The sequence below is a fragment of the Oryza glaberrima genome, chromosome 3 (genome assembly GCF_000147395.1).
Source record: "Oryza glaberrima chromosome 3, OglaRS2, whole genome shotgun sequence".
NCBI lineage: Eukaryota > Viridiplantae > Streptophyta > Magnoliopsida > Poales > Poaceae > Oryza > Oryza glaberrima.
Window position 1 is genome coordinate 28,789,260 of NC_068328.1, and position 26,861 is coordinate 28,816,120.

General features: G+C 44.7%; 4 protein-coding genes across 7 annotated transcripts; 3 read left to right on the forward strand and 1 right to left on the reverse strand.

The window, feature by feature from the left end:
- The first annotated feature begins 715 nt into the window (after positions 1–715).
- On the forward strand, positions 716–6,842 carry LOC127767348 (SWI/SNF complex subunit SWI3D-like). Of its 2 annotated transcripts, XM_052292652.1 has the most exons (8): positions 716–1,347; positions 2,520–3,061; positions 3,973–4,698; positions 4,776–4,942; positions 5,020–5,285; positions 5,370–5,555; positions 6,048–6,322; positions 6,411–6,842. In XM_052292652.1, the coding sequence occupies exons 1-8, from the start codon at positions 936–938 to the stop codon at positions 6,657–6,659; spliced, it is 2,823 nt and encodes a 940-aa protein (XP_052148612.1). In that variant the 5' UTR covers positions 716–935; the 3' UTR covers positions 6,660–6,842. The 2 variants fall into 2 exon arrangements, with proteins under 2 accessions (XP_052148612.1, XP_052148611.1); XM_052292651.1 differs by having other exon boundaries at positions 718–1,347; positions 5,020–5,555; positions 6,126–6,322.
- Positions 6,843–10,169: 3,327 nt separating this feature from the next.
- Positions 10,170–16,497, forward strand: LOC127767801 (ATP-dependent DNA helicase DDM1). Of its 2 annotated transcripts, none has more exons than XM_052293247.1 (15): positions 10,170–10,442; positions 10,863–11,001; positions 11,121–11,618; positions 11,711–11,812; positions 12,570–12,916; positions 12,985–13,171; positions 13,260–13,435; positions 14,084–14,340; positions 14,427–14,531; positions 14,612–14,706; positions 14,820–14,939; positions 15,130–15,249; positions 15,429–15,527; positions 15,607–15,708; positions 15,903–16,497. In XM_052293247.1, exons 2-15 carry the CDS (start codon positions 10,885–10,887, stop codon positions 16,128–16,130), a joined length of 2,553 nt encoding a protein of 850 aa, XP_052149207.1. In that variant the 5' UTR covers positions 10,170–10,442; positions 10,863–10,884; the 3' UTR covers positions 16,131–16,497. The 2 variants fall into 2 exon arrangements, with proteins under 2 accessions (XP_052149207.1, XP_052149208.1); XM_052293248.1 differs by having other exon boundaries at positions 11,124–11,618.
- A 1,064-nt stretch (positions 16,498–17,561) lies between these two features.
- Positions 17,562–20,351, forward strand: LOC127766726 (glucan endo-1,3-beta-glucosidase 7-like). Of its 2 annotated transcripts, XM_052291850.1 has the most exons (3): positions 17,562–17,789; positions 17,906–18,116; positions 19,012–20,351. In XM_052291850.1, exons 2-3 carry the CDS (start codon positions 18,041–18,043, stop codon positions 20,280–20,282), a joined length of 1,347 nt encoding a protein of 448 aa, XP_052147810.1. In that variant the 5' UTR covers positions 17,562–17,789; positions 17,906–18,040; the 3' UTR covers positions 20,283–20,351. The 2 variants fall into 2 exon arrangements, with proteins under 2 accessions (XP_052147810.1, XP_052147809.1); XM_052291849.1 differs by lacking the exon at positions 17,562–17,789 and having other exon boundaries at positions 17,805–18,116.
- A 118-nt stretch (positions 20,352–20,469) lies between these two features.
- LOC127766725 (cyclase-associated protein 1) lies at positions 20,470–25,346 on the reverse strand. Its single transcript, XM_052291848.1, has 10 exons — positions 24,961–25,346; positions 24,303–24,474; positions 24,140–24,204; positions 23,180–23,504; positions 22,904–23,072; positions 22,225–22,334; positions 22,076–22,131; positions 21,918–21,974; positions 21,039–21,182; positions 20,470–20,786 (listed from the first exon to the last, which is right to left on the reverse strand). Exons 1-10 carry the CDS (start codon positions 25,252–25,254, stop codon positions 20,700–20,702), a joined length of 1,479 nt encoding a protein of 492 aa, XP_052147808.1. The 5' UTR covers positions 25,255–25,346; the 3' UTR covers positions 20,470–20,699.
- Positions 25,347–26,861: the final 1,515 nt, after the last annotated feature.

Below are 26,861 nucleotides of genomic sequence, written 5' to 3' on the forward strand. Positions count from 1 at the left end.
AAATTATGATGTACTTCAAAATTCAGTAATTCACTGACCAAACAATTCATCTATAATTTACATATCTTAACCAAACAATCCATATACACGTTATTAGTCTTGGCCAAACACTCCACCTGCACCTTGTAGATCTCATGTGATTTCAATGATATACTGTAATAAATAACCACGTCATATGGATACACAAACATGATGGACATGTATCTGACAGATCGATATAAGTTTTTTTATGTGGAATTAACTCTATACGTAAGCGTTGTCCTTTTCGCTACTTCCACTTTGCGCGATGGTATTAAATACAGGACATATTTGATGAACGATTTTCTCATTATATATTCCAATAACTTTATAGTTTTACAGCGGTGCAACTTAAAAGCCATCCAAATCGAGAATGCTCCCAGCAAGGTTCCGTGAGATTATTAGCTGTATCACAGCGATTCAATTGTCCGTATCGTACGCGACATTATCTCTTATACAAATCATACGTGTGATCATCACTTTCAGCTACATATGGAGCGATTCATTTACCTGTAGATATTTTCTTTTTCAACTCACTCGACACACCAGAAAGCCAAAATCACCACGAGAACTTAAAAAGAGCCTCTGTTCTGCTCCATCTATTTTACCCCGAGACATACATGCTTCGCAGTTGAAAGCAGCGAAAAACGCAAACCGGATGGCCCTGACCGGCCGGCGTTAAGCCACCGGGCACCGGCAGCGCGGGACCCAGCCTGCCAGTGAGACGGTAGACCGCCGCTACGCGCACCCAGCACCGCGTCCCCAAAATTCGGCACCGGAGCGGCGGAAGGGAAGAGAGGAGAGGAGAGGTGAGAGAAGAAGACGAGAAAGCGAAGCTGCTTGCGGGTAGAGAGGGGTGCAGTCGAGTCGCCTCCCCGTCCGTCTCCGGGGTAAAAGCCTCGCCCCCGCCGCGCGCCATGGAGCCCAAGTCGTCGGCGTCGGCGGCTCATCAGGGGGGCGACGCGCCGGCCGAGGCGCCGCGCAGGCGCGGCGGCGGCGGGAAGCGCAAGTCGGGCGGGTCGTCGTTCACCCCGTCGAAGAGGCACGCCAAGGAGCGGAACGCGGCCTTCCACGTGCCCCCTCACCTGCTGCACAGCGGGCCGCTCACCCGCGCCGCGCGCCAGTCGCCGCACAAGCTCGCGGAGGAGGCGGCGGCCGCGGCGGCGGCGGGGGCCGGCGGATCGGGGGCGGGCGGCGGGAAGGGTGGCGGGGACGTGATCCGGCTCGAAGGGGAGGAGGCGCCCACCGAGGAGACGCCTCTGGTGGACGAGGTGTTCGAGGCCGTCCGATCCCGCGGCGCCGGCGTCCATGTGGTCCCTACCTTCGCCGGTGAGGCCTCTGCTCCCTAACAGCTCCGTGATCTCCTCTGTTGGGGTGGTGAATCCCGGATGCGCGCGACGCGACGGGTTTCCCTCTTTGTCGGGGCTGCTGGTTTGGATGGCGTCGGTGAATTTGTTCACTGCGAAAGCATATTCCCCCTCTTTTTACGCGCGTATGGGAGCAAACATTTAGCATGTAGCGGTGCAATTCGTTGCTTAACGTTGTTAGTTACTGCAAATCAGCTAAATTGGTACGCGTACTGTGCATACTGGAGTGTTAATTGCAGGAATTTTTGGTAGATTTAGCTCAATTTCAGGGCATGGTCATGCTGCTGATTTAATTTCTCGAGATAAGAATTTATTGCAAGCATTGCTTTCATTAATTTCAGCATATAGTGGCTATAATGTGTTTACTTTTGCTTGCTGTTGCCTGTTGAGGAAAATGAGTTCGAGCACTCACTGTTTTGCTTTCTTCCATGTGATTGGGGTGTGGCCTGTTCTCTTTTGAGATATAGTAGATGTAGACAAACCTAGGTAGTCAGCAGCTTTGGAGAATTACCTGATCTGTCCTCAGCATCCATCATGTCTTGTTTACTTAGATAAAATTTGGTGCAATCCCATTTGCTTAATTTCCTGCAATAACTGCTGCAAGCTTCCTTTTCAACTTTAGGTCCATGTGGAAATTTTGCCTTGTTGCCAGTATAGTCAGTGTATATCTTTCACTCTAGTGTGATAGAAACAATAGAATGCTAAAGTAAATCTTGATAATTCAGTAATCTTCCCTGTTTCTTGTGCAATTGCAGTAAGCCATGTTGCACTATAATTAATCCTTGTGTTCTCTTGTGCAATTGCAATAAGCCAGTAACTATATCGCACTATTATTAATCCTTGTAGCTGTATAACCCTAAATTTTCCTGTGACATGTAGCTTCTGTATATCAAGTCACACCAGTAACTGTTTTCTGTAGGATTTATCTTTGTATAACCCCTCAATTTCCTATGATATATGAATCCTGTCTATTCAAGGTATATTGTCAACCACATTGTGTGTTGAGCACATGAGCTAAACCGTTTTTAAATATTATTTACCACACAATTCATTCCATCGATTCATATTTTGTGTAAGAGATATATCCTTTTGTTTTGTATAAGAAGGCACAAAAATAACTCTGATTTTGTTCAGGATGGTTTTCATGGAAGGAAATCCACCCAATTGAGAAGCAAATGTTGCCTTCTTTTTTCAATGGCAAATCTGACAAGCGGACACCTGAGACATATTTAGGGATCAGAAATTTCATCATGTTGAAATTTCATGCTAATCCTCAGTTGCAGCTGGAGTCCAAAGATTTGGCTGAGCTATCGATTGGGGAGGCTGATGCTCATCAGGAAGTGTTGAAGTTCCTGGACCACTGGGGCTTGATCAATTTCCACCCTTTTCTACCAGCTGGACAAGAGGAGAGTAAGCCAGAGGAGGCCCATGGCAAGTCTCACAGTGAGGAGAAAGCTTCAGTGCTTGAACAGCTGTTTAAATTTGAATCAGTTCAATCATATATGATCCCTTTACCAAAGAAAGGGGAAGTGGAAACTCCAGCTCCTCTGCCTAGTTTGCTTCCTGATCCTGCACTAGTTGAAGATGTAGTTTCAGCAGCCGAGCCCTCTGTTGAGTACCATTGCAATTCCTGCTCTGTTGATTGCTCAAAGAAGCGTTACCATTGCCGGACCCAGGTTAGGTGCTTTTGTTTGTATTTGCAACCCCTACTAAAATTCTCCATATGCAAGTCATTTATTTGAATCCATAGTGCAATCAGATGCATATTTATGTGGTGTCAGGTTAGAATTTTTTTTAACAACCAAAATATTTGCACTTTTCATTCTTATGTCTGAGACCTCTTTCCAACACACAAGAAATACAACTTGAGGATGAAACTTTAGTGTAATCCAACACCTCTGTTAGGCACACTTTTATTCTTCTCGCTACTAGAATCAGTGTTGTCTTAAAAACTTGATTCGAATTGATGTCATTAGCACCTATAACTTCCGACCTTGTCTGAACTGTATAAAGTTGATTATCAGAGTAACAAATGCTGAATATTGACCGCCAAAGTTTAGCCTTGAAAGACGTTGTTGCGTTTCATCAAGCATTGAGATTTATAGTACTCCCTCCTTCCCAAAATGATCATCATATATGTTTATGCACCAAGACCAAGGATAATTTAAATCATATCAATCAAGACACTATGCACACATTCTCCCACAATGCATGCATCAATCAAAACACCATGCCAATTACACCTTAGCATGCACACATTCTCCCATACTGCATTAATTGTATTATGATGAAATCCGTGTCCATGCGGTTATGTGATGATCAATTTGTGAAATTTTGAATTCCATTACATGATGATCAATTTGGGAAGGGGGGAGTAATACCAATGTTGGTATCTTGTGATTCAACTTCTCTATTGCCTGTTGCCCTGCACTGCTCATTTAATTGTGCTGTTTTCTTTCTCTTCAGTGAAATATTTGTTATAGCAGGTTTCTCCATTCCATTTCTTATGTGGTCTTCCAAAAGAAAATACATAATCACATCTTAAATCTGAAGTATGGCACGGTTTATTTTCCTTTCATTTCTACAGGCAGATTTTGACCTTTGTTCTGATTGCTACAACGAGGGAAAGTTTGATATAGGCATGGCAAAAACCGATTTCATCCTCATGGATTCTTCTGAAGTTTCTGGTGCTAGTGGTACTAGTTGGACTGACGAAGAGACATTGCTTCTTTTAGAAGCTTTGGAAATTTTTGGTGGAAAATGGACTGAGATAGCTGAACATGTTGCTACAAAAACAAAAGCTCAGTGCATGCTGCACTTCCTTCAAATGCAAATTGAGGACCGCTTTCATGGCGATGAAGATATTAATCAAAATATCCAGGAAAACACAGAGCAAGCTTCAGCAGAAAAAGGCGCTGCTGAAATACCTGATAAAATGGAAGTTGAAGAGAAAGCAGAAGGAAAAGATACTGCAGGTGAGAAAACTCCAGAGAAAGCAGAGGGCAATAGTGTAGAAGCACAAACGGAAGATGGAAATGCTATTGAAAATAAAGATGCCAATAATTCAGGTGGCACAGATTCAGTTAAATCTCTAAACACTGATGAGCCAAAAAAATCTTCTGATGCTGACCCACCGAAAAGTTCATCCGATGCTGAACCTGTAGTGAAGGAAAATTCTGTTGATGTTGATACTTCTCGTGAAAATGCATCAAACTTTGCTATTGATACATTGAAATCCGCATTTGAGGCTGTTGGTTACTTCCCAGAACATGAAGGTTCATTTGCTGATGCAGGAAATCCTGTTATGGCACTGGTAAGCATGCTACCCTTGGAAATTTATTATTACCATACAGTATGTACTGTCCGTAGGTCTAAAAATTGTTTTTGCAGGCATCATTTTTAGCTGGTCTTGTGGAAGATGACACCGCAACCAATTCATGTCGAAGTTCACTAAAAGCTATCTCTGAGGTTTCTCCTGCACTTCAGTTGGCAACTAGACACTGCTTTATTCTTGAGGATCCACCAAGTGATGTGAAAGACATGTCTGGCAATGCAAGGTCAGCAATGGTTGCACTTTTATAACATTGAAACGCTATCATGAGATTTTGCTGATGAGCTAAATGCAATTTTGCAGTACTACAAGCACAGATGGTGATAAAAGAAAAGACAAGGATAAGACTCAAGATTCAATTGATAGTGAAGTGGAAGGCATAAATAAAAAGGGAGAGACGGTTCTATCTGTTGAAGGGAAAAAAAGTTATCCCATTTCACCAAAAGGCCAAGACACAGACAAAAAGGATGAATGTGATGAGGACCCCTCAGTGGATCCTAAACACAATAATGGTAAGGAGTCAGATGATCCTGTTTCTCTGGATAAAAGTGTGTCCAACAACAAAAAAGGTATAAACTCCAGTAAAGATTCAGTTACTCCACTGAATATTACAAATCAATGTGGTATGATAACTTCTCAAGGGTTTGTCACAGGAAATACCATGGAAACAAGTAATCCTGAAATGATAGAGGACAAAGCAAGTTCTGAAGTCAACCCTGCTGATGATTCATCTTTAGAAGGCAAGGTTGAGATGAAGAAGACCAAAGATGCAGTTGCTAATGCAACTACCGCACAGGAACAAAAGCAAAGCCAAATATTGGAAAATGGCAAGATGGAAGGTATTTCATCAAAACCTTTATCTGATTCAAGTACTACAATTCAATTAAAGCTTCTCATTATGTACTAACCCTCAAGGATTAAGTTGTTTGCGTGTCATCTTATTGCTGCTAACATTACCTAAGATTCTTCATGTTACTAAAGATCCATCATCCATCATAATAATTTGTTACCAATTCGTGGTTTTGTCTGAGAAGCATCACTAACTAACTTAAATTGAATATTTAAGATTTTACCAGCAATCATATTACTTTATCATGTTCTTCGTTCATTAATATTTTGTCTGATTGGTTCCTGCCTGCCTGGCATGAACCCACTCTGTTAACACCAGCAACACACACACACACACACACGAGGGTAAATCTGTCTTTATCAGTATATGCAACCTTATATCAATTATCTAGCACCTCTCACTAAGATTTGCCTGATGAGGGATTTATGATGTAGAATCATAATACCACAGTGAACTATATGAACTAGTACTACACTTACAGGAAATGCAAACACTGCAAAGATGGTGAAAACTGTGAACTTCAACTCTGGTCCTCTTACCTACGATACCTGTCCTGCAGAACCTAAGAGTACTGAAGATGTTGCTGCCGATGAAGAGAACAGCTCTAGAGTAACCGCCAACCTCACGGATTCCATAACTAGGCTGAAGCGAGCAGCCGCTACAGCTATTTCTGCAGCTGCTGTGAAGGCAAAACTCCTTGCTGACCATGAGGAAGAACAAATCCGTCAGCTGGCTGCGCTGATGATTGACAAACTGGTAATATGGAACCCCACTCGCTTTACTCTCCGAATGGTCCGTTCTGTGTTATGCGCCTCTAATGATTTTTGTTCTTTTTCTCATGCAGTATCGGAAAGTAGAGGCGAAGGTGTCTTTTCTCACCGAAGTTGAACACCTGGTCCAGAGAACAAGAGAATACACTGAAAAGACTAGAAAGAAGCTTCTGATGGAGCGAAATGCGATAATCGCTGCCCGCATGGGTTCATTGCCATCTAGGCCAAACCAGCCCGGTGCAGCCGGCAACAGATTACCAGCTGGATATGGAGGCCCCATCGTGAGACCACCACCAAATGCAATGCCCCGCCCTAGCAGCTGATCGAGCTGACCGTGGTGATCCGGACAACTAGTGCTCTATACCCCCATTCTTTAGAGGGATATCTCGAAAGCCATGAACTGTGTTGTAGTAGTACCATTCTTTTAGAAGCAGAGAATACTGTATGACGATCTGTTGTTACTGCATAAGAGCTTCTATAAAATTTTTCACGATTTTCACTTTGGATGTGCTGCTTTCCGGATCGTGCCGTGCCACCTTTTCGTTTTATGTGAATGGTGTGCATGTGGCTCTCTTGTTTTGCCCCTGCACAAGGCTGAGGCCATCTCTGCCCATCTCCGACGACACATTATTTTAGAGATAACGGAATGAAAATCCCAGCCTCTGCACCATTTACATTTTTTTATTCTCTTATAAATTTGATGGTTCAGAAAAACACCATTACAATTCACGTGATTGAACCAGTGCAATTACAATTTACATAATAACAATTTGCATAATAGTAGTTTGAAACATGCTAGTAGGCTACATTTTTTTATTCGTGTTGGACAAAAATACAGTCAAAACCAGTGCGATTAAAATTTGCATAGTAGTAATTTGAAACATGTTACTAGGCTACATTTTTTTTTGGGGCAATTGCTTATTTGACCCCGTTTTGAACTGTAACTGCCAATTTGACCCTACTTTTTAAAGTTTGCTTATTTGACCCTCCTTTTCAAAAACGAAGCTCTGGTCTGATCCTATTCTATTTGGGTGAGTTAACGGTGTTAATTTTAGGGTAAATAGTCCATTTTGCCCTTGCTTATTTGACTCTGTTATATCTTGCTTGTTTGCTTGTTTGACCCTATTTTATTATACTGTGTATATATTCAAGAATGTTGAAATATTTGTAATAATTTTTGCTCAAGTTTGACAGATTTGTCATTAATTTGATAAGTTTGAATCATTTTGTCAAATTTGACTTAAATAAAATGTGACACAATTATGACATATTTGACAAATTTGATTCATTTTAACAGATTTGACTTAAAATTGTCAGAATTTTGACAAAATAAATTAGACAAAATTTGACACAATTATAACATATTCAACATCATAACATCTAATTTTGACAAAAATTCGACAGCATAACATCTAATTTTGTGGATCCCAAACTGCATTCAATAAAGCATAAACATATAGCCAAGGTCGAGCTCGGGTTGAGGTTGAGGTCGAGGTCCACTGCAGCCTCTGGGGGATCCACCACCGCCACTACCTTCCTCCGCGAGCCGCCGCCGCCGCTCCTTCCCTTCACGGACGACCGCCGGCGCATATCCCGCAACCATCGCCCCTTCCCTTCACAGCCGGCCGCCGGCGCGGATCCCGCCGCCGCCGCTCCTTCCCTTCACGGACGGCCGCCGACGCATATCCCGCAACTGCCGCCCCTTCCCTTCACAGCCGGCTGCCGGCGCGGATCCCACTACCGCCACCCTCTACCTCCACCAGCAGGCGCCAACGGGGGTCGGCTTCACGCCGCCGCCGCCCCCTCGGAGCGCCGCCGATGGACCCGCAGACGCCGCTGCCATTTCCTCAAACGCCGTTGTCGCAGGCCCGCAAGAACGAGAGACAGAGAGAGAGAGAGAGAGCTGTGGATAGGATTCGAATGGATAGGGTTTGGATGGATAGGGTTTGGACGAAGGGTACTTTGGGCATTAAGAATAATAATCACATTTCTTTTTTTTTTAAAAAAAAATCAATCCCTGACGAAGTAAGGGAAACAGGGTCAGACGGGAGCTTCGATTCTGAAAAGGAGGGTCAAATAAGCAAACTCTAAAAAACATGGTCAAATTGATAGTTAGAGTCTAAAACGGGCCAAATAAGCAATTGTACCTTTTTTTTTATCTGTGTTGGACAAAAATGCTGTCAAAACCAGAGCAATTACAATTTGCATAGTAGTTTTTCGAAACACATTGCTAGGCTACATTTTTTTTAATCCGTGTTGGACAAAAATGCTGTCAAATTTATAATGGCGCGGATATGTGTGTATTGCGGTGCAGTTTTAAAAAATAACGAATATAAAACATCAAACAAAAGGAGACATCAAAACTGGAGTAATGTTTCAGTCTCATAATTATTGAAGTTTTGAACAATTATTGGCCTTATTTGGATCCTCCGCACTATTAAATAGCCCTCCGGAATCTTGCTATTTAGGATTATTAAACATAGATTACTGATAAAACCTATTCCATAACCCCTAGGTTATTTTGCGAGACGAATTTAACGATGTATATTAATCCATGGTTAGCGGATAATTATAGCATCACTGTAGCAAATCATAGATTAATATACCTCGTTAGATTCGTCTCGCAAAATAGCCCAAGGATTATAGAATGAGTTTCGTCAGTAATCTACGTTTAATACTCCTAAATAGCAAGATTCCAAAGGGCTATTTAATAGCCCGGAGGATCCAACAGGGCCAATGACATGGTCTCTAGAGTGTGCCTATTCGGCGGTCTGTTTTGTGGTTGCGACGCAACCGACACCAACAATGCCGCACGCAATGGCGCAGCCGTAGCCGCAATCCCTCCAAAATCTCTTATATTATGAGACGGAAGGAGTATATGCTATTCTAGGCCGTGTTTAGTTTCTCTCCTATTCCCAACTTTCCATCACATCAAAAACTTTCCTACACACATAAACTTACAACCATTTTTTCAAACTTTCAACTTTTTTCAGGAACTGAACACACCCCTAGTGTTTAAAGAATTATGGAACCAGAGTGTTTCAGAACTTCTCAACTTTGATGAGCTGCGTGTACCCCAATTAGTGATTCATGACAGTCCCCCATGGTTTCTGGAGTAACTCCACACGCTGAACTCTGCGTTCACTCTCCCCCTCCCCTTTTTAACCGCACGGATCTCTCAACGGTCAAAAACTGCCACGTAGACATCCGGCCATCGAAGCGGACAAAAGCGCAAACAATTTGAACGCATACATTGGGTGGCCGGCCACACAGGCATGCGTGCGCCCCCCTTGTGTTTGGCAAATGGCTACCGGTCCACCCAATTACGTGCTCCCTGCCACACGGTCGCATCACAAGCCCCGCACCACCCACTTCTCCCCGACTACGTACACCCGTTCCTCCATGGACCGAGAGTCCGAGACTCACACATCCGCCTCGTCCCCGCCGGACCATATCGTGAGACCACTGGACCAGGTCTACGTCACGCTTCGTTCTGCTCAGCTCTGCAGGGATCGAGGCAGACACTCGTGCTTCCCATCTGCGAGCCACCGTTCCAGCGCACGCGCTAGCTTCCATATTGCCTCACCGACATGTGGGGCCAGATCTCTCGGGCCCCACCGCGTCAGTGACTAAAGGGTCTAGGTGGGATGTGCCGTACCCCGGCACTGCACGCGCAGTACGCGCAATAACGCAGTTTGAACGGCCCCCCGGCAGGACGAAAGTACGGAAATGCCCCCCGGTCGATCCCCACTGACTACGCGGGCCCACGCGTGGCATTCCTCGTAGATAAGTAGAAACCACAGGGGTATTTCTCTCCCCTCACTTTCCCGCCTGAAACCCTCGCCGGCCTCAAACCCCTCCTCCCCACTGACTTCCGAGGAGGTCAGGACGAGCGCCACGGCCGCCAGCCCGCCGCCGAGCGACATCCCCTTCGGCCGCACGCCGCCCGCCACCAGCCGCACTACGCGCGCCGCCAGTCGTTCGGCGGCGACGTGCGGGTACCCCCGGCCCCGCGGGCGGAGGAGTTGAAGAGACCGAGGAGGCCGCCGGCGGAGCGGGAGCACGGAGCGGAAGGGGGAGAGGAAGAAGAGGGGTCGGATAGTAAGGTAATTTTTCTTATCATTTTATTGCTTGTTGGTTCATCAGGGGATTGGTTGGGGAAATTATTTTTGGGAAATATTTTGGTATATATATATTTTTTCATTTTTTTTGGATGAAAAGTTTTTTTAAAAACTTTTTTGAACGGAAATGGGAAAAGTTGGGTGATAAGACTGTGTTGTCTGTCTGCCCTGGGTGAAATCTTTTCACCTGTTGGAAAATGCTATTTATGCTCACTTTTCTCGCACTCTTTGATGTTTGACTTTTGTTTTCCTCTTTTGGACTAGGGTTTTAGCCTCTTTTGTTTCGAGGGGTTTTTACAGATTTTGCAGGAGTGGTGGTGGATGTGGAATGTTGGCGGTGGTGGATGTGGAATGTTGGCTAGGTTTTAGATCGCTGAGGCTGATTTGTGGGTGCTGTTCCGTCAGGGCTTGAATTCGGAGGCGGCTCATGGTGGAAGGAATGGTGGTCGCTGTGGCAAATGGGACGAAGGTGGAAGCAGCACCGGCCGCCGGCGCCGGCGCCGCTGCCAACGCGGATTCCCCTACATCCGTTCTGGAGGATGAGGTGATTTATTTGTGAATAAATTTTTGTTTCCAGATCTCTCTATTTATGCTTTGTGCTTCCGCAGTTCGCGAAGTATTTCGGATTTTCTTTTTTTTTTGACGTTGAGCTTCTGTTCTTAGAAGATTTCTGAATGTAAGAATGGGGATGCCTCGGATACCGTGGAGGCAATTAAGCAAGAGGATGATCATCTCAAGGTGCTTGCTGAGGAGAGAGCTGATGATTTTGTGGATGCAAGTTCATCCCTGACTGTGGAACTTGCGGCCAACAACGGTGATTTGTCACCTCACCCTGTGCCGGTGAAGGAAGAAGACCAGTTATTGGAGCCTGTCAAGGAGGAAAAAGCTGATGATTTTGTGGATGCAACTTCATCTCTACCAATTGACCTTGAGGCCAAGAATGGTGATGCATCCCTCATCACTGATGCGATGAAGGAGGAGGAAGACAAGTTGCACGAGGCCCGGGTTAAGGCTGACGAAGAAGAGGAGGCACGGAAGAGGGCAGAAGCTGCAAGACTTGCTTTTGATCCAAATGCACGGTTTAACAAGTTGGACGAGCTGCTGACACAGACACAACTCTATTCAGAATTTCTACTTGAGAAGATGGAGACGATTGCTGATGTATGTATAACAGTCCACACGCACCCACGCCTCTTTTGGTTCTTCCTGAGTTTTATTTGATTTTCCTGTTGACGGTTGTGCTGTTGGCTAAGGTGGAGGGTGTTGACACCCCGGATGAAGGGGAGCCAGTAGAAGAGAAGAAGAAAGGGCGTGGGAGAAAGAGGAAAGCTACTTCTGCACCAAAATACAATAATGTGAGTTCTCGCTTCATACATCATTTTGTTTTCCTGTATTCTAAATTAATGGATTATGTAGATGCTGACTTTGCTCATCTGGATTTCAAATACTACTAATGTTGCGAGTTTTTCACTATTTACCAATTAGCTTTCCACCTGTAGCACATTGTTAGAAAATCATATTTAGAAGGGACGTTTAAGATTTGCCACACCACATGTACAACTGTCGCTTGATATTTTCTTGGGGTTTAAATGTTGGGCACAAATTTGGCGAATGTTTGCAATTAGTATATTGTTCAAATAGGCTCTTTTGACTGTTAGATAGTGAACTGGAGTAGGAGGTTAGAGAAGCAAGAAAATGCCAGAGTAAAATGCTCAATACAGAAACAAGCGAGTGTGGGAGGAAAGTTACCTTATATATATGTTGTTAATATCCTGCTAATTAGAGATTAGTATGATTGTTTACTCATGAATGCTGAAGATATAAGGATAACATATGAAGGAAAGAAGTTTTAAAACCATCAACTTTACTTGTACCTTTTATTTTTGGACGTTGGATAATGTTTTTTTATTTAAAAAATTACCTGGAGTTGTTTGGCTTATTTCAAATTCCTTTAGAACATGCTTACTCAGATACTTTCGTAGGATCAATCATATTTTTTAAGTGGATAGGTTGATCAGTGTTCTGTACGAATGTGGCAACTAGTTTTATACATCGATGAAATTTCAAGCAAACCATTTCATTTCTAACCAAATAAAATAAAATGTTGTTCAGAAAAAGGCCAAGAAAGCAGTGGCAGCCATGCTTACAAGATCTCGTGAAGATTGCTCGCCTGAGGATTGTACTCTCACAGAAGAAGAAAGGTGGGAAAAAGAGCAAGCCAGACTTGTTCCTCTAATGACTGGCGGGAAGTTGAAGTCCTACCAGATAAAGGGTGTTAAGTGGTTAATATCACTTTGGCAGAATGGGCTTAATGGGATATTGGCTGATCAAATGGGCCTTGGGAAAACAATACAGACTATCGGTTTTCTTGCCCATCTCAAGGGGAAGGGTCTTGATGGTCCATACCTGATAATAGCTCCTCTATCCACTCTCTCGAACTGGGTGAACGAGATCTCAAGGTGACTTGTCTATATTGTTCTTTCACCATCCTTAATTGATATTCTTAAGTGAAGCTGCTTGCTTTCAGGTTTGTTCCATCTATGACTGGTGTGATCTACCATGGGGATAAAGCAGCTCGGGCAGAGATAAGGAGAAAATTCATGCCCAAAACCACAGGCCCAAATTTTCCATTAATCGTAACTTCCTATGAGATGGCTATGTCAGACGCAAAACAACTTGCTCATTATAAGTGGAAGTATGTTATTGTGGATGAGGTAAATGGAGAAACCTTGCAAGAAGTTATTGTCCTTGTCGTTCTGTCTTAATTTTGGATTTACATGTTACTACCATGTCTTTTTCTAGGGGCATCGGCTAAAGAATTCAAAGTGCATATTATTAAGGGAGTTAAAGCGCCTGCCAATGGATAATAAGCTCCTTTTGACTGGAACACCTCTTCAGAATAATCTAGCAGAACTGTGGTCACTGCTGAACTTCATTTTGCCTGATATATTCTCATCGCATCAGGAGTTCGAGTCATGGTATGATCCATTTTGCTGAGTATATTCCTTCTCAAGTGTGGTTTGTGCTTTTATACTATCACGTCTCAGCAGTCAGCACTAAAGTACAAATATGATAGTATAATTGAAGATTTTCTTATCATGCACTCGTTCCTATATCCATCTTAACCTTTCCGTCAAATAATTGTTTGTCTCACTTTTGAGTCATTTTCCTGACTGTTTATTGTCAACTTCGTTCATTTGTATATGCATTGAGCAGAGCAGATAGTCTTCTTCTCTTCAAGACAAGACATTTGTCAGGATCTCTCTAGGTCATTGAGGGCTAGCATATTGGTCAAAACAATGTAAAAGAACCTCTTAAACTGCATAACAGCAATTTCAACACTAATCTCATCAACTAATCCTGTTTATGTATATAGTTATTCCATTAGTTTGTTGCTACTCTTAAGACGTGGCTTTATTTTTTTTCTCATTGGCTTGCCTTTATGAAGTGTCGTAAAGTTGAATGCCCTATGTGTTGTAGCGGTTATGCATATTGCTTTGATATGCGATGTCTGCTAACGTGTCTTTTGAATGTAGCACAAATCTATGCTGTACATCTACTGATTTATTTGGTGTTTACTGGGATGCTATGTTTACTTTTGTGTCTGCCTTATGTCTGTTGTACAGGTTTGATTTTTGTGCAAAAGGGGGTGAAGAAGAACAAGAGGAAAGTGAAGAGAAGAGAAAAGTCGATGTTGTTTCAAAGCTTCATGCCATATTGCGCCCCTTCCTTCTAAGGCGGATGAAGGAGGATGTAGAGCATATGCTTCCACGAAAGAAAGAGATAATCATTTATGCTAACATGACTAACCATCAGAAAGAAATCCAGAATCACTTGGTTGAACAAACATTTGATGAATACCTGCATGAAAAATCAGAAATTGGTACGGATGCTTGTGCACATAGTCTCCCTACATACATTCCTGTTGACTTAAAAAGTTAATCTGACAAGTGCTGAGGAGTATTGCAGTTCTGCGGAGACCTGGCATTAAGGCGAAGCTGAATAACCTTTTAATTCAACTGAGGAAAAATTGCAACCATCCTGATCTTTTGGAGTCCGCATATGACTCATCAGGTTGTTCCACATTGGACATCTGTAGTTAATTGCTTCACGTGCTCATTTCCTAACATTTTTGTTTTATTTTCTTTCTGTAGGTATGTACCCACCTGTTGAGAAGCTCTTAGAACAATGCGGTAAATTTCAGCTCTTGAACAGATTGCTAAATTTGCTGCTTGCACGGAAGCACAAGGTATATCATTTTCTCTGCTATTCTGTTTAATTCAGGATTACATTAATGCAAATGTTAGCTCAAACTTTTTTTGAAGAAAAAATATCATAGACCTCAACTGGCGTTCTTTGTAGGTTCTAATATTTTCACAGTGGACAAAAGTTTTGGACATTATCGAGTACTACTTGGAAACAAAAGGCCTTCAGGTTTGCCGAATTGATGGCAGTGTTAAGTTGGAAGAGAGGAGGAGGCAGGTAAAGCGGGCTGTGCCAAGCATTGCTGATTACCATATAATGTGTAAAGTTCTAGTCTTCTAGATGCATATAGGCTGACTGCGCTATCTTAAAATGCAATTAGGAGTCTCATTTTTTCACCGTTGTTATCTTTTATCATCCATTTTAATGTAATACAGTTCTCACAATTTTGTGCACTATTCTCTTGCAGATAGCAGAATTTAATGACTTGAACAGCAGCATGAATATCTTTATTCTAAGCACACGGGCTGGTGGGCTGGGTATCAATCTTTCTTCGGCTGATACCTGTATCCTATATGATAGTGACTGGGTAATTCCCTATTGACATTATTTTACTTCTTCAGACTAAATATTCATATTATAGCAAGTATATTACAAGATTCTTTTGCATGCCATCCACCTGTTCGAACAGGTGGAATGTAGGCATGTAGACTTTACCTTCTATTAGCTGATTATGTGAATTGTTAAACTTCTGCCATCATTCTGCAGAATCCTCAGATGGATTTGCAGGCCATGGATCGATGCCACCGGATTGGTCAAACACGCCCAGTTCACGTCTACCGGTTGGCAACATCACATTCTGTTGAGGTGTGTCGGATGATCTTTTTGTCTTTAGACATCGGCTACACCACCTGTTGTATAGTTGCTCATCTTAATGGTGTTGCAGGGCCGGATCATCAAGAAAGCATTTGGAAAGTTGAGGCTGGAACATGTGGTGATCGGGAAGGGTCAGTTTGAACAAGACAGAGCCAAACCTAATGCACTAGACGTAAATGTTCCCATCCATCCTCCTGAGTCCTGACTATTAAGATAACTACTCTTTGTTCACACTTTTTTTTGGAAAACAAGTTCTTTCTTCATAGAGGAACACCATATGAACAAAACTACAAAATTGACACTGAAAGAATGTCCACCCCGCGGAAAATCCTCATCTCATATTTTCCATTTCTTGTGATTATGCAGGAGGCGGAGTTGCTGGCGCTGCTCAGGGACGAGCAGGACGAGGAGGACCGGATGATCCAGACGGACATCACCGACGAGGATCTCCTGAAGGTGATGGACCGGAGCGACCTTACAGGCCCTCCTGCCAACGCCGACGCCGCCCCTCTCGTGCCCCTGAAGGGACCCGGCTGGGAGGTGGTGGTGCCGACGAAGAGCGGCGGCGGCATGCTCACGTCGCTCACCAGCTAGCTGCTTTCTTTCATCGCTCGCTGCGCACCTCAGGCCATAGCCCTAGTAAGGCTGCCGGCTAAGGTGCCTCTTGACCTGTGCTGCATCTGCTGATGAGACAACGCTTTTGTGATCCCACCCCAAGTAATTACTGACTGGGCATTGCACTTGCGCCAGTACACTAGGAAGTGATAAGGTAGTGTGCATCTAATCTGTCGTAAGTATCTCTGTGTTGTTGGCTCAGCTGCTGCATTTCATTTTGCAAGGCCCAAAGCCTTTTCTAGAATGCTAGTGTAAGAACGTGGTATTTGAGAACATAATATCCTTGTCTACCTGCTTTGGTATATGCAAGCTACTGGAGTACTTCATTCGTCCCATAAAAAACAAATCTAGAATCAGATATGACATATTCTAGCACTATTAATATGTAAAAAAATAAATCTAAAACCGGATATAACATATTCTAGAACTATAAATAGACATATGTATGTTTAGATTCGTTGTACTAGGATGCGTTATATCTAGTGTTAAGTTAGTTTTTTATGCGACGAAGGGAGTATTTTATTATCCAGTGCTATATGAAGTTCCATCACTTGTACTGGGAGGTAGCTCATTCTTGGATTGGTAACCAATGATTGGCTTTGTCATGAAATGTGGCATGGTTTTGGCATGCTTAATCCCTAAGTATGCTGATAGCAGTAGTAAGGACAGTAGTATATGGGCCCACCGTCAGTCACCTGGAATATCCCATGTAACCTCTTTGCACATATCGCCCTGTTTATTGGACGGCAACACATGATTGCCGGGCTTTCTTCCCTCTCGTCCTGAGACAGATACACATGAAATGCAGGATTGTTCCCCTTTTTCTATGTCACATAGGAGTACCTTTTGTGCCTGAAGGAGGTTTAACAATCTGTCTTCTGAACCGGGGAAGTGATAGCCCCAACGATTGGCCTAATAAACCAAACCAAAAATCAAAATTTAAATTTTCAAACTTGTTTTAAAGTTGAATTTAAGATATTTCAATGTAATTTTTTTATGTTGATTTTAAAGTCGCTACAAACAAATATATGAAAAAAATTATGGATAAATTAATCTTTATTCTTTAATAAGACGCTTTGGAGAAATATGAGCTCTCATATCAAACAACTATCGAGTCCCTGTAAGTTGTAACACGTGTTTGTTTCTCTCTCGTGGTGGAAAGAACAAAAAGAAAGGAAACAAAAGGCGGTACTACCGCCGTGGCCATATCGCTCATTCATGATTCATCACTCACTTGACCCCTTTGTTACCCTAAATCCTAATGCCGTCCCAAAGACAAAACCCACGAAACGTGTCGTGTCGCCCATCACCTTTGCCCGACGATATCGTTAGCATCCCGGCGGTCTCACCTGTCATCTCATCTCATCTGCACCCGTCACGCCACTCGCTACGCGCCGCCTTGGTAGTAGTTGGTACTTGGCCGGTGAGACGAGCGCCCCACCACCATCTCGTTCTCGCCTCCTCCAAACGCAGCATCCCCGGCGGCGCGGCGTGGCGTCTCGTCTCGACCCATCCCTCCCCCTCCCACGCAGCTACGCAAACGCAAACGCTGGCCGTCGGATCGGCTATCGTGCGGCACCACCACCTGTCTCGCTTATTTGGTTTTTGCCTCTTCTTCCATTTGGAAGCAGGAAACAGGTACGAATTGCGGGAGTGGGAGGCTTTAGCCGCTTTTAGAGACTCTCTGCTTTGTGCTCTCTTTTTTGTTTCCTCAGTGACACCCGACTTTAGAGCCTTATTATTATTTTGTGCAGAGATTTGGAGCGGGAGAGAGAGCCCACGGCTATTTCCTACCTCGCTAAGCAACCTTCCAATCTCGTCTGCTTAAGCCTGCAGGAAGCAGCGTTTCTGAGAGTGAGAGTGAGAGAAAGAGAGAGAGAGAGAGAGAGATGGCAGGGAGGAGGCAGCTTCTGCTTCTTCTTCTTCTCTGGGGATTCTTGCAGCTCATTCGTCTTCCTTATTCAGGTAAGGCTATATCTTTCTCGCACACAATTTGTCTCTTTTCTTGTGTTTGGTTCTGATAATCAGTCTTGGACTCTGAATCATGCTCTTGTTGCTGGAGCAGTTTCAATTTTGAGCTGGTTTTGGTTGATAGGTCAAACAAATTATAGCTCCAGCATGCATAACCTACCTCATTTTTCTGACTTTTTGTCCAAATTTTTCCCTAGTTCGAGAGTTACATCTTCCCTACAATTCGGCAAGTGCTCTTGTGCTATGGAAACGGTTTTCCTCTTCGTTTTTCTCTTGTTTCTTTATACTGTTGGATGGAATCTGCTGGACACAATGGACATAAGGGATATGGTTGTAGACATTTCGGCTCTCATCTTTTCTCGACTAACGAAGACGATCAGTCGTTAATTGGATGTCGTGTCATCATGTGATGGTGACATCAGGCGTTGTGCAGTGATGAGATGACACCTACCCACTGATATACAGTAAACAGATTACCCAGTGCTGTGGCCATTTGATTGCGAAACAAAAGCTTCTGTCTCGTTCAACGCTTTTAACCTTGTTTTTTCAGAAATAAATTGTTTCTCATTCATGTGAGGTTTGAAATGTGGTATTTTACAGTGAAATCCATACAAAATCATGTGAGGTTTCTGCTTTCAAAATAGGGCAGTAGTAGAATTGTCGTACATCTTTTCGCTCGTGCTTATACTTATAAGCTAAAATTTAAAATTTTAACTTTAAATTAAAGGTGATTTTGGGTTTTTTTTTCATTGAAGATTATTTTTCGCTCTTTGTTTTTTAATCACTAAAAAAACCTATATAAAAGTTTTATTCGTAAATTATTTTCCGTTTGAAAATATGCAGCAAAATGTTTTTACTGATCACGCGGGAACCGATTTATTCCCTGCAGCGTCGCAGTCCTTCGTCGGCATCAACTACGGCGACGTCGCCGACAACCTCCCGCCGCCGGCGTCCACCGCGCGCCTCCTCCAGTCGACGACCATCACCAAGGTGCGCCTCTACGGCACCGACCCGGCCGTCATCTCCGCCTTCGCCGGCACGGGCATCTCCCTCCTCCTCGGCGCCGCCAACGGTGACATCCCCAACTTCGCGTCCTCGCCGGCCGCGGCCGCCGCGTGGGTCGCCGCGCACCTCCCGTCCACCTCGTCGCCGGCGATCTCCGCCGTCTCCGTGGGCAACGAGGTCCTCTTCGCCGACACGTCGCTGGCGTCGCAGCTCGTCCCGGCGCTGCAGAACATCTACGCCGCGCTGCCGCCCAACTCCAGCGTGAAGGTGTCCACCGTGCACGCCATGGACGTGCTGGCGAGCTCCGACCCGCCCTCCTCGGGGGCGTTCAAGCCGGAGCTCGCCGCCGCGCTCGACCCGCTCCTGGCCTTCCTGAGCAAGACCGGCTCGCCGTTCCTCATCAACCCGTACCCTTACTTCGCGTACCTGAGCGACCCGCGGCCGGAGACGCTGGCGTTCTGCCTGTTCCAGCCCAACGCCGGCCGGCCCGACGCCGGCTCGGGGCTCACCTACACCAACATGTTCGACGCGCAGGTGGACGCCGTCCGCGCCGCGCTGGACGCCAAGGGGTACAAGGACGTGGAGATCGTCGTCGCGGAGACCGGGTGGCCGCACAGCGGCGGGGCCGACGAGGCCGGCGCCACCGCGGAGAACGCGCGCGCGTTCGTCTCGGGGCTCGTGTCGCACCTCCGGTCCATGGCCGGCACGCCGCGCGCGCCGGGGAAGCCCGTGGACACGTACCTGTTCGCCGTGTACGACGAGGACCTCAAGCCCGGCAAGCCGTCGGAGAAGTCGTTCGGGCTGTTCCAGACCACCACCCTCGCCGAGACGTACCCGACGGGGCTGATGAGGAACGGCACCGCCGCCGGTCTGGCACCAGCCATGGCGCCGGCGGCGGCGGCGCCGACCCTTCCGGTCAAGCCATCACCTGCTCCGGCGAGACTGCCGGGGCAACAACCACAGGTGACTCCATTGCAGCCGGGCTCGGCGGCGGCGGCCGGGCCTTCAGCCCTGTGCGCGCCGGGGACGGCGACGACGACGGCGAGGGGAGCAGCAGCTGCTGCTTGTAGTAGTCCTAGTGCAGCGGAATCGCCACGGACAATGTCAGTGATCAGCATAATTGCAGGCGTGTTGTTAATGTACCTGTTAATCTGAGAGGCAGATGCATGGATGCATTCTCTTGTACTCACATTTTGTTAATCAAATCCTGTTGATCTTGTCCAAGTATTGCATGAAACATGGCAACTCACATTCAAATAACGTACAATGTTTGTGTACGAACAATTCTGGAGACAGAATTGCACGCTGGGCTCAACGTGAGCAGCATGTTGGGAACAGAAGGTATAGTGACAGTCATGCAGAAAGAATGATCATCAATCAGCTCAAACATACAACAGTAGTTTGTTGGCATGCAAATACACCAACCAACACAGTGAGTAGGGCAGAAGAAACAGCAATCGTAGGCACCATCCAACACTCCAAACAGCATCTCCAACAAACATCAAATACTGTTACAACTCTCAACACACAACCAATGCACAGACAAACCCAGAAAGGCCGGTATGATTGTAGCTATGCTCCGGAATGAGACACCGGTGAGGTGATGAATTGCCCGTCTTTGAAGCTGTGGATGTACTGTTGGGGCAAAGCATGTTCCACCTGCAATATAAGAACAATATCTTAAGCGCCAGACTGTATATAGATTGTCTCTAGAAGCAAGAGGATATCGACTGTAAGCCCCTAATGGTACTGTTTGTACTCAAAAGGGATGTCTGCATCATCAAAGGTGTTTGATTATATTGCCCAGTTAATGTGCACACCAACAAGGCAACAACTAACAGCACCCACAACAGATTTAAAGAATTCCCAATTGGGTCATGGTAAACACATAGACAGAAGATCAGATCTTACCCAATCACCATCAGTAGCACCACTTGGAACCATCACATTGATTTCACTAGATTTAGCTGAAGTGATGGAGGCTCCAAGTGAATCATTGCTCAAGTACAATTGACATCCAGATGTGTTGTCGATTGATATTGTTGGTGCTGTACCCTGCAAGTTAAAGAACTTCAGTCTCTGACAGCAACACAGACAAGGGTGTGTTTAGTTCATGCTAAAATTGGAAGTTTGGTTGAAATTGGAACGATGTGACGGAAAAGTTGGAAGTTTATGTGTGTAGGAAAGTTTTGATGTGATGGAAAAGTTGGAAGTTTGAAAAAAAAGTTTGCAACTAAACACGGTGATGGTAAAGCTTACGTACCGAATGGCAATGAAAACTCACACTTAGGGGTCAGGACAACAGAACACAAATAAAAATAGCTTCTAGACAGAATAATTTGTTGAAATTTATAAGTACTAAATTCAAAAGGAAAGGCGATAAAACATTAAGTTCAAAAACAAGCAATTCTCTAGTCCCTCGCATTCTTTTGTGCCAGACTTTGCGCCTCATCTGCTGGCAGCATGATGAGGGTGAATGTCCAACATTTCAGTCTTTCGACCTGACCATCCAATAGTGATTTTATGACATCGTATAATAATAACTGACCAAGCAAAGGAGATTAGGAGATCGGCAGATTGCTTAAACCTAGATGATTCTGGGCATGCCCAAGCTTGATATTTCTAAAATTAGATAAAGGTCAAATCCTAAAAGTATGACAAGCAATCCAGAACACACACAAAAGCGACATCCTTTTAGAGAGGGAAGAGCAGTATTGTAACCAGATAGAATACTCCTTAATACTGTTCACGCATTTACAGTTATGAGTATAACATTCCAAAACTGAATACCTGGCATTGCACCTCAACACCATTGCAATTGACAACTTCAAAAGCTGCTACAACATGCTGAAACATTTGGTAAACAGAATTTAGTTTTGCCACAGTAATAGAATAAAATTTAGCTCAGGGTTAAATTTGGTCTCAACAGTTTAAACTAACCCACTAACCTTGAAAACGATTCCAACTTTGGTGCATTTGTCAACAGTGATATTGTTCACTTTACCTGCAAAATGTTTTATAATTGTTATGACACCAAATAATATGGGAGAACGTGATATGTAATACGTTACATATCCCAAATAAAGGTGTATATTACCATTTACTTGAAGGACAGAATCCTTGCATCCATACACATATACAGATTGTCTAGCATCACAATCATCGATTGCAAGGTTCTTTTTACCAACTTGATTTTCGACCACCCATCTGCCATTTTTTTTATATCTCAGGGAAATATGAACAGAATAATCAACAATATATAATATAAGCACATTTTATCAGAACAAGAAAATTATATGGCGTCCTTCTGACTATATGTCTAAATGAGTAAATGATGCAAGGTCCTTCAGACTGCCACGGTGCCACCATAATAAAATAAATGGTTATCGTGTCTTGGGAAGCTTCTATCATGCGGAATTATATGAATTTGTGGCATATAACATACTACTCAAATTTGAAATTAACTAGATGTATGTAATTAATTCTATTTGCAATACTTATCTTGTACATATAATTTAACTATATAGAAATGTATGGTTTCAAGCTATTTGTCTACCAAAGCCCCCATTCTTGCAACTTCTGTACCAACTCACTAATGCAACCTAGCTAACCAGAAACGACGCTTCCCAGATAATCCTCATTGTTGGACCTGGTTGGTGTTCATGCAGCCATGCAGGCCATCAATCAAACCCATACTGTACCAATTGACAGTATATACTAGAGTCTTAGATAGTAATCTATTTGGTGTTTTGTTTAATAATCAGGGTGAAGCTCACTTGCGCCCCATCTGAAGCTCCAATTTTGGAGGCCCAGACTTGAAGGAGAAAGACCCTGCACGAGAGGTCTTCTCAGGAGCAGCAGCCGGAGCAGCAGTGCTGCTGCTAACAACACCACTTCTATCAGACCGGTTTTTAGTCTTCATGTCATCAGTAACCTTTCGCAATCCTGCAAAACAGTAATAGGGCTGTCACAGGTATGTTTTTCAGTATTGATAACAAAAACAAAAGGGAAAAAAATGTCACAAAATAGATGAATCACGTGTTTTCATCTACCTGTGGTCACAGCTTTGCCTGAACTAATCTCCTGAAAGACAGCTGACATTCCTTCTTTAGGCTGTGCAGATTTAGGAGATTTCTCTGTGGTAAAAAGGGGTGCCGAAGGTAGAGCAGGTGGAGGGGGAGCCTTAGCCCCTGGTGCTTTAGGAGCTGGAGCAGTAGCCTTTGGTTGGGAAACAGGTGCACCTCCAACTGGACCCCAGGAAGGACCAAGAGGGTAATGTTTCTTAACAAAATCCCGTAAACCAGGCATGTATAGCTCCTTCAAAGCTTTAGCCCACTCAACATGGTCAGCATCTTTGTTCCTGTACTCCACAAGAACCTAAGAGGAAGATTAATGAGCATTCTTCAAAACAGTATAATTACGTGTATGGTTCTGCAATTGAATGAGATAACTCAGGTCAATGATTAATATCATCATCGCGTACTCAGCTATAAGGAATACTGGAAAAACAGGTAAAAAAAACTACTACTATGTTTTTCATAGGAGTAGTTGGTTTCTTACTTGTCAGGCTAATGGTGAAAGAAATTGTTGGATGTCGCGCACATTTTATTATGTGAAACACTTTATGATATGCATATAACAAAATGCATTATTTCCCAGAAACTTGAGAGATACACAGACTGAAGGAATAATGAAAGGTGACAAAACAGCCCTACTTCTCACCATACGAAAGCCATTCTCATCACGAGAATGATTGTCTAGCATCCCTTTCTAAAAGGAGAAAACTTTGAGCATTCTGACCAGGCTTCACAATTGACGCATTTTGTTACTTTACATACTGTAGGTATAAAATATGGAGATATTTAACTATTTGCCACTCTTACATGTGGCGTTTAACAATTTGCCAGCTGGACCCACATGTCTATGGGTGGCAAATTGTTAAATGCTAAATCTAAAAGTGGCAAATTGTTAGTAAAGCAAATATAGAAAATGCTCGAATAAAAAAAGTGTACCTTGTTATTGTAGAACTCAGCCATCTGCCAACTTTCTTCAACATGTGCTGTAGGGAAACTCATGCCTTGCAGAGAAGAAGAATGGGAGAAATATTACAGAATGATATATATGGTAGTCGGCAAGACACCAATGCTAAAATCCAAACATAACAAATTTACTAACCACAATCCTTTCCTAGGAAGCCAACCCACGCTAAAGCAGTGAGACTGTCGGCAACACTCTTGATATGGTTGAAATAGTCAGGCCTCCTTCCTTCAGTCATCGCAATTGCTTTCGCAATAACATCATTCAGCGGCTTAAAGAAGTCTTGTGCATCAGCCATTGATGCAGGTTTCTGCGCAACATTAGGAAAAAAAGCAGATTACTGATGCAAGAATGGGCACCTCTTCACACCCCCCCCCCCCCCTCGCCCTTAGTAACTGAATGACTATGTGTAATGTTCCCAACTTAGAACCAATCAAAGTTCAGGCTAGCAATAAGAATGGACATCGCATTTTTCAGATCTCACAATGGCTGAAGTAATTTTGTACATAAATGTTATCAATAATTTTGTACATAAATGTTATCAATAAACATGTAAGCACGTCATCGCACAATGAACCTCCAGCAGAATGGCCCTGGCCATCTCGATAAACAAAATACCAAAATCCTGAATTCGCCTCCAAATCTCGGGTTGATCAGTCATTCCCGCGAGATTCCTCCCCGGGACGCACATCAGATTGGCCCAAACAGTACGGAACGCCGGGAGATCTACGCGCCGAGCACACCCAAAATCTAAGAGATCAAGGCAGGAACACATGAGAGAAGCCGCGCCCCGTACCTGGAGCTGCTTGGCCTGGACGAGGCGGCCCTTGGAGACGGCGAAGGCCTCGGCGAGGACCTTGGTGGCGTCGAGCACCTTCCCTCCGATCTTCTCGGCCGCGGCGGTGAGGCGGCCGACGGCCCCGGCGACGAACTCGTCGTAGGCCACGATCGCCGGATCCGACGCCGCCGCCGCCGCGTCCAGCCCGTCCCCGAGGTCCCGCGGCGCCGCCGACAGCGAGGCCCCGGAGGCCACGGCGGCCTCGAGGCGCGCCACCGCCGCCTCCAGCCGCTCCACGAGCGCCTTCTCCATGGCGGCGGAATCAACAAGCTAGGTTACTCTTCCTCTCTGCCTCTTCTGCTAGTGCTCCGTGCGTGCGCGTCTCTGTGGCGTGGCGCCGCGCCGCTTCCAGCCTTGGCGGATTTATGGCTATGCGCCTTCAGTTTGAGCTTGCTTGCCAGCGCCGCGTTTTTTTTTTTTTCCCTTCGTTTTTTTCCCTGATTCCTTATGAGGCGACAAAATAATAATAATAAATTATATAATAGATAAATACATGAATTTAAGCGTGTTATAATAATAATAATAATAATAATAATAATAATAATAATAAGAAGAAGAAGAAGAAGGAGAAGAAGAAGAAGAAGAAGAAGAAGTTTAGATAGGTTTTTCAGATTTGAGAAACGCTTTGATACGATTTCGATCTGTTTGTAAGGAGGTGGAAAGGCCAACATGACAGGATCATGGTTGCACATGATCTTTGATTTCTTTTCAAAGCTTTTGGAATTGATGAGCTGGGCTAATAAACGAAAGTTGAAGGCAAACACCGAAGGATAGAGGGGTTTCACAGCAACAACAGATCTCTCCCGTCCTTCAGCATAACAGAGAAATGTCGGTAAGGGTTTCAGCCCAACGGTCCCAAATGGCAGACAACATGCTAGCCCAAATGGCAAATTCTTTCTATACGGGCCAAAATGCCAAACCAGAATCAAATAGGAACAAGTTCACTTAACGTGCCTAAATTTTGCATCGAGTCTATCGGAGATCCCCAATCTGCAATATCAAAAATCTCGACCCCTCAACTATCACAAATCGTGCAGAAAAGGTCATGAGGTAGTATTTGTCGGCGAAATGGGATCTAGCCCCCCCCCTCCCATTTACCGGGAATATTGTAGCTCTACAGTTTAGTCATCATAACTGGACCCACGGTCAAGGTTAATTCCTAGAGAAGCTCAGGGCTCCTGTCTGGCGGGAGCCTAGGCCCGCCCGCGTTCTACTCCCTCCGTTTCGTTTTGTTTGTCGCTGTAGCTCATTTCAAAAAGAGTCAAAATGTTTGACGTCGTAGTACACCGGCCGATACCGTTTCCATCTTTACCCCTCAGTCGGCGGCGCGGAGAAGCAGGAGGAGCTCCTCCGCCGGCGGTCCTCCTGCCCCTGCCACGGCGAGGCCCTCCACGCATGGCGCTCAAGTCCGGCGCCGCCTCCCACGCGCATAGTCCCCTTCCGCCGACGAAGCGCCGCCGCGGCACCATGGCCGGAGGAGGAGCCACGCTGGCGGCGGCGGCGTGGGAGATCGCCGTCGTCTTCCGTCCTCCGGCCGCTCCTCGCCTTCGCCTTCGTCCTCTCCATCATCGCCCTCAGTACGGCTGCCCTCTCCTCTTCTCGATTCGGCTTTGGCTCGAGGGCTTTTCCCTGATTCTTTCGTTCGCTGCTCGCGGCGGCAGCTGGTTCGCTGGCTGATACATAGCGTGGAGGACGGTGCTGGTGCACGTCTTGTTGGTGCAGGAGATCGCCGGGCTTCGAAAAGCTCCATTGCCACAAGTCTCCTCCTTTCTTTTTTCTTTCTTCAGCTGGATGTCCAGAATTTACCTGATTATTTCATCCGGTTAAGATAGCTGTGCACTTGATTGCAGATTAAGCTA